General features: G+C 31.9%; 1 protein-coding gene across 3 annotated transcripts; it reads right to left on the bottom strand.

The window, feature by feature from the left end:
• Positions 1–305: 305 nt before the first annotated feature.
• Positions 306–7,386, bottom strand: LOC116405026. 3 transcript variants are annotated; one of them, XR_004218084.1, is made up of 2 exons: positions 6,814–7,386; positions 306–653 (listed from the first exon to the last, which is right to left on the bottom strand). XR_004218084.1 is itself a non-coding variant. In XM_031888536.1 (2 exons), the coding sequence occupies exons 1-2, from the start codon at positions 7,021–7,023 to the stop codon at positions 6,033–6,035; spliced, it is 450 nt and encodes a 149-aa protein (XP_031744396.1). In that variant the 5' UTR covers positions 7,024–7,386; the 3' UTR covers positions 5,978–6,032. The 3 variants fall into 3 exon arrangements, 1 of the variants encoding a protein (XP_031744396.1); XR_004218083.1 differs by lacking the exon at positions 306–653 and adding an exon at positions 1,519–1,732; XM_031888536.1 differs by lacking the exon at positions 306–653 and adding an exon at positions 5,978–6,272.
• Between the last annotated feature and the right edge of the window lie 379 nt (positions 7,387–7,765).

The following is a 7,765-nucleotide window of genomic DNA, read 5'->3' on the forward strand; positions in this document are numbered from 1 at the left end:
ATTATAGTTTCTAAATGAATATGTTCATTTTTTCAGCATGAATAGCTCTGTATTCAACTTTTAGCTTTCGAGAAATTTAACGGTGACAATTATGCGACATGAAAATCCCAATTGAATACACTACTACAATTCTAAATTGTCAAGGAATGCCTAAAGCTACGTTAGATATTGAATCTAGGCTTGATTTAGACGATAACACTCCAACATATATACGATCTGATTGTGAAGGCACATGGATTCCTAATGAGTAAATGTTTGGGTGGGTTTTTACATACTAGTTTTTATAAATATTTTTCATCTTACACTTAGCTAATTTAACTTTATTTGTTTTCTCAGGTTAATTCTTATACAATGAAGCTAGCAAGTGATGAGGACTTAGCACTTGGATTGGACGACATCAAAGTAGATTTGGATAATGCAAATACAAATGAATTGGAACATGTTGAAGCACCGAAGAACGAAAAAAGGAAAACAAGAGGACTGACATTGATCTGACGTTACAAGAATTAGAAGTACGAGGAAAAAAATAGTAGTTGACTATAATGAAAATGGAGTACCAATTGGCGAGAATGGGCATAAATTACAATCTGTCATTGGATCTTGTGTGCATCATCATATCTCAATTACACATGCATCTTGGAAGCTGGTGCCAACTGAGTTGAAAGAAAAAATAAACAATATGGTTAAGGTATGTAATCATCTTTTCTCATTTGGAAATCATGCAAATATTACACACTTATTGTATATTTTGAGTCATACTATGTTGTGGCTATCATATAGCCTTGGTAGCCAATCATGCATATATTACACAGTTATTGTATAATTTAAGTTGTACTATGTGTGGCTATCTTGCAGCTATGGTAGCCAATCATGCATATATTGGTACTCAGTGCATAGAGGTTATTTTTGCTTATGCATTGTTTGGTTTGTCTAGGGAGCATTTATAGTTGATGGTCGAAGTAAGAAGGTCATTATGAAAACGGCTGAAGTTTCATTTCGTCAATTAAAGAGTTGGTTAACGACACAATATATTATCCCCTTTGTGGATGAATCGCAACTCATGATAGATCCACCTGCATTGTATTCTTACATAATTGATACACATGTTTGGCAAGAGTTTGTCAAGTCAATACTATCTCCTGAATTTCAGGTATAAACCTTTTCTCTTGTAGTAAAATCAATCATAATATAAACCACGTTTGTTTATTTTAATCTTTTTTACATAAAATTTGTATAGAAAATGCGAAGTGAACAACAAAATCGAAGAAAGATGAGTAAATATACCCATAATATGTCAAGAAGAGGTTATGCAAATCTTGCCAAGGATATGGTAATTCTTAATGTTATAGTATTTTACAGATATTCTTAAATTTAACTATGGTATGCTTAATGATATGCAGAAAAATGATCCTTCTAAGAAACATGATTTTGGAAGAGCTAATATGTGAAAAAAAGCTCAAACAAAAAAAAGTGGAGGGTACATGAACGAAGATGTACAAAATGTTGCCAATCAAATAGTAAGATTCTCAATGTTACATGTGCATCAAAATCACAAGAATATATATTTACATATTACTGATCAAATTTTACACATTTTAGGATGAGATTCTGAATAGCAATAAAGATCCACTTTCTAAGAAAGATGAATCACCTAATGATGCGTTGACTCAAGCTTTGGGTACTCCAGAATATGGTGGTCGAGTATGTGGTATGGCTGGTTTCATTACACCCACTGTTTATTTTCACACAGCCAAACCAAGAAAGTCAAAAAAAAAAGTGGATACAATCCAATAAATTATTGATGAAAATGAAGCACTTCGTCAACGCATTCGAGAACTGGAAGAAAAAGTTCAAAACATGACAACATCCGAGCATCGTAGTTGCTCCAGGAATAAAGTCCAGAAGAAGGTTAAATTATTGTTTCTAAAGTAAAGTTACAATATTAATTGTTTATCAAAGTGAAGTTATCATTAATTTGTGCTTTGACATTTTGGATGGTTTTAGGAGATAGTTTTAAAGAAAATGACTAATGATACACATTTAGAAAATATGGTAAAAGTGAAGAAAGAGATCGCAACTAGTGTACCACCGATATCACTTACATTAAAGAAGAAGGTGGTAAAAGAGGAGGAAGTGGAAGAAGAGGAACTGATTGCTACTAAGCCACATATATAAAAGAATGAGGTAAATGTGAAGGTGGATTGTAAACAAATAATTTTACATATATGAGTTCTTAGATTGTTACTTAATTGTGTTAGGTAAAAGCTTCAAGGTCGATGACAAAGGAGGTGAAAGTTACTAGTACACCATCTAATCTACCAATTCAATTGAAATATATTCTCCGATATGTTGAAAGGGTAATGGTTGATGGGTCTAGTTTTTCCTTTCAACTACCTTTTGAGTTATTTGGTATATGTCGAAAGAGTTATGTCTTGCGAGAAGATGTCATTGATTTTTCCACCATGCAAAAAGTGAAGACTTTATCAATTGTTGCTTATATCACATAAGTAAATGTTATTTCTTTATGATATATGTACGCACACTTTTTAATTAGTAATAAGTTGATGTGTGCAATTAATTTATTGTAGGTACTTACACTCACTCATTATTGATTTAAAGAAGGTTTCAAAGTACGTTTTTGTAGATCCATCTGTTATTTCAACTGGTCATAGTACTCGAGAGATTAGAGCTCGAAACCTTTGCAACAGATTAATGACTTCTAAACAAGATCAATTAGTTATTGCTCCTTATAATCCCGGGTAAGTATAATTTTTATCAATTTAAACTTGCTTAGTAGCAAGATACTAATTACTTGCATATATATTTCATCTAGTGATCACTGGTCATTAGTAGTCATTAATGCATATGATGATGTGGTGTACCATCTTGACTCATTGAGAACAAGTTCCCAAAAAGATATCAAGTACATAACGAATACGTAAGCTAACTCCATTTATGTTTTTTTTTATCCCTAAAAAAATCAATTTAATTTTGAATTAAACTATACTTTGGAAAATGTAGGGCCTTGACAATTTTTCAATCTCATAAGAATTTGAAAAAGACAAGAAAAACAACATTTTAGAAAACGGTAAAGGTAAATATATTTATAAAATAATTTTTATTTTAATCTAACACATAATATAATATATATGCATTATTGTTAATTGGTTGTGTTATAGTGTCCTTTACAAGTAGGTACTGTTGAATGTGGATATTATATCATGAGATACATGCGAGAAATTGTGACTAAGGACACAAACATTGTCACTGATGCGGTATGTTTCTAAACTATTTACATTATAACGTTATAGATAGTATAATATGAGTAACTCAAATATTTTACAAAGTGTATTCTACTTTTTTTGTTTTATAGATTGATACGAGAAGCTCATACACACAGCTTGAATGGGATGAAGTACGAGGGAAGTGGGCTGGATTTTTAGCTCGATACATATGATAGACACACCTAGATATGATCTTGTTAATTTTGTAAATGTCTAAGATATGGGAATGCTCATAACCTTTTTTATGGAAACGTTTTGTTCATAGCCATTATGAGGGCAAAGATATATGGGGATAGACTTCAATTTTGATTATATAAGATAACTATTATCATTTAATATTTTGGAATAGGACAAATATAGAAAATTTTAGTTAGCTATATTGGATTGGAATTGTGTAATTGTTGATGACATTGTCGACAAGAATGGAACTATTGTTGGTTTACATATTATACTAAATTTTTTGTCCTTTTTTTTGTTGTGTAATTGTTGGTTGGAGAATTTGTTTTGTTTATGGATATGCCTTATTGAAACAAATGTATGTAATGCAGGAAATGAAAAATGAAAAAAGAAAAATTTAGTATATTTAATATATTAATAAACGGTATACATGACATTAAATACGTGTCACATATACTATCTTATTTGAGTCAAATATACCATTTTACTTGATGGATATATAATGTCAACTATAAAATTTTACTTGACGTGTACATAATGTCAAATATACTACCTCACTTGATAGGTAAATAGAGTCAAGTATATATCTTACTCGACTTGTAAATAGTGTCAAGTATACTATCTCACTTGACAGGTAAATAGAGTCAAGTATATATCTTACTCTACGTGTAAATATTGTCAAGTATATTATCTTACTTGACGTTAAAAAACCGTCAAACACAATCTCTTTCTTAGCACGTAAACAACGTCAAATATACTATCTTACTTGACACAAAAATGATGCAATAGAGTAATTGACGTTTTTTTAGTGTCAAGTAATAGTACTATACTTGACAGCCGATTACTTGACGCTTTTTAAAGCGTCAAGTATAGATTTACATGACACTGTATTAACGTCAAGTAATTCAATTTTTGTAGTAGTGCACAAGATAAATACACTTTACTAATTGTTGAAACATGCTTAGTCGAATATGATACTTCAACTTGGATACTAGATTTAACATGTTTGCTATATTTGTTCATCCACATTGCTTTAACAATGGCCAAGTAAGTCTAGCAAAACACATAACCGAGTGATGACATACTGAACATGTTTTGGAAGCACAGATCTTATCGCAATAGGAAACAATTGTTGTAAAAGCACATGACAGTCATGAGATTTTAAACCATTAAGTTTTAAATCAGCCATCGACACAAGGTTTTTAACATTAGAAGAATAACCTTGAGGTACCTTTACTTCTGACAATGTCTTCAGAACACAACATTTTTCTTCCTTTGTAAGAGTATAACAAGCAGGAGTAATAAATTTTTTTTTTCACCATTGACAAGGGCAAGCTCTGGTCCAATTTTCAAACGAACTAAATCTCATCTAGCATTCAAATCATCCTTACTTTTTCCAGGAATATCAAGAAGTGTGCCCAATACAAACATTTTTTTCAATGTGCATCACATCTAAACAATGTCTAACATGAAGATCTTTCTAATATGGTAGCTCAAAAAATGAAGACAGTGTGTTCCAACACCTCCTTTCACTTCCTTTCATAGGTTGTTTTTTAGTCTTATTCTTTCCTCTTGGAAATTTAAGGTCTTTTATTCTCAAATATATGGTCTCTCCAGACAAAGGTTCTGAAATTGTTTTAAGCTCCTTTTCACCATTAAATGACTTCTTTTGACGACGGTATGGATGGTTGCATGCTAGAAATCTTCGATGTAAGTATGTCATTTTCTTCCCATATTTTAATCTAATAGAGGACGTATTATCTCCACAAATTGGACATGCCTTATACCCTTTTATACTACATCCACTAAGATTTTCAGGAAAATCATTTATTGTCCATAATAAAACAACTCTTAAATTGAATACTTCATCTTGATTAGCATCATAACATTCAACACCACTTTTCCATAACAATTTTAAATCCTCAATTAGTGGTGCTAAGTACGTACCAATGTCATTCCCTGGTTGTTTTGGACCCGATATCAACATTGATAACATCATGAACTTTCTTTTCATGCACAACCATGGTGGAAGATTGTAAATAACTATCAATATGGGCCAACAACTATATTTAGAACTCATGTCACCGTGTGGATTGATTCCATCAGCTGACAATGCTAAACGGATATTCCTAGGTTCAGAACCAAAGTTTGGCCACTTCAAATCTACTAACTTCCAGGCTGGAGAGTCTGCATGATGTCGTAATTTTCCATCTACTAATCGCTCATTAGCATGCCAAATCAAATTTTTAGCATTGTCAATACTTCGAAGCAATCTTTTGAAACGTGGGATCGGTGGAAAGTACCATACAATTTTTCTAGAAATCTATTTTTTTCCTTTGTTTGCATTATTAGCATGTTTCCACCTTGACTCACCACATTCAGGACATTCAATTGCATCAGCATATTCTTTTCTATATAAACAACAATCATTAGGACATGCTCATCTTTTCATAATTCATTCCTAGTGCACCTAAAGTTTTCTTTGCTTGATACATTGATGCTGGAATTCACATTGGTAGGAGGCAAAATTTCCTTTAAAGTTTTCAGTAGTTCTGAAAAGCTAATATCAGTTCATCCATACCTAACTTTCAAATTATACAACTTGACTAATGTGGACAACTTGGTGAATTTTTTGCATCCTTCAAATAATGGTTTTTCAGCATCAATAAGCAATTTCTCAAATTCATTTGGATCTTTTGAATACTCCTTATGAGCAACTTCAATCATTTCATTTATACTTCCAACATCGTTATCTTCATAATTGTGGGTATCAAACTTCGAAGATTTTCCATATGAGGATGAGTTAGGTAACTGTTCACCATGACAAAATCAAATTTTATAACTTTCATCAATTCCATTGACATATAAGTGATCTCTAATAGTAGTGCGACTTTGTTTTTCACAATTTCCACATTTCAAACATGGACAACGAATAGAGCGATCATTTGTATTAGAAAATCCAAAATTCAAGAAGCTTTCTACACCCAATTCATAATATTTGGATAACCTACTCTTTTGCATCCATGCTTTATCCATAGGTATAAATCCTAAGAGAAGTTATTGAGTAATGGTTATCGATTTGAAGTATAATATATATAAAAAATACAATGATACATAAAAAACATGCATTCATTTGTTTGAAGAAAATGCGAAGCTATGAACTAACAAAATCCATATTTATTAATTGAATCATTAATTGATGCTATGAACTAACAAAATCCATATATTAGAGCAAGTTGAAATTTCTTAACAGAGAAATTAAAGTAAAATTAAAAACCCTAGAAAAATTGAGGCCGAAATCATAATAAGAATAGAGAAATGAAAGGAAAATTACAAAGTAATCGATTGAAACCTGGAGAAATGAAAGCCCAAAGGATAGACGAACAATTGAATGCAAGGAGAAATTGAAACTTGGAGAGATGGAAGACGATAGCAGGGAGAGCAGCAACACTTCAATACTTCGCGATTGAAACCTGGAGAGATGGAAACAGAGCAGCAGAGAGAGGGTTTGAGAGGGCGACGGTGAACATGAATGGATGTTCTTTGACATTGTTGAATTCATCTACATGTTGTCGAAGAGCATCATAAAATCGGTTCTAGATTCGCTTTTAGAGTACTCTCAATTTACAATTGAGTTGATGGATTGCATGATGCAGTGCGGTCGGTTGAGGCAGGATACTATTTCATTGGTGGATGTTATATGAACGTTGTGGGTCGTAGGTCTTGCGAGGAATCCTTACCAATGTATTTTGTTGAGATGAAAAGTTTAAGATGGACACGGAGATGAAGAAGATGAAGTTTGGCCAATAATTTTGGGAATTGAGGGCGGAGAATTTTGAATGGTTAGTCTCTTGCTTTGGAAAAATGAAAGAAAATGTTGATTTCAGTTGGAATGCGTGCTTCAATTAGGGGTTTTGAGAATGATTGTATTTGAAAGTGAATTTTTTTCAATTTCATCAATTTTTTTTCCAGACTTTTCCATATTAACAATTAAAATAAAAAATTTGCCATTTATTCCAACTTTTAAATTTACTATTTTTCTAGTAAAAAGAAAAACACGTATTCCAAATTAATGGGTTTGATTTCTCGATTCTAGAAATTTGATTCGTAGTGTCGAAGCTCGAATTTGGTTCAAATGTGAGAAGACCCCTAATGTTGCCTTGGATATAATTGGTGTTTCTGGGCTGCAAATACCCCATTTAATCATGTTTTTTTTTACACAAAGGCCCAATTTCACTTTGAATAGCTTGATGCCCTCACAATAGTTACTTTTAAGTTGATTACATGCAATGAATTCATTTGTT

This window comes from Cucumis sativus, chromosome 7, assembly GCF_000004075.3.
Source record: "Cucumis sativus cultivar 9930 chromosome 7, Cucumber_9930_V3, whole genome shotgun sequence".
Taxonomy (NCBI): domain Eukaryota; kingdom Viridiplantae; phylum Streptophyta; class Magnoliopsida; order Cucurbitales; family Cucurbitaceae; genus Cucumis; species Cucumis sativus.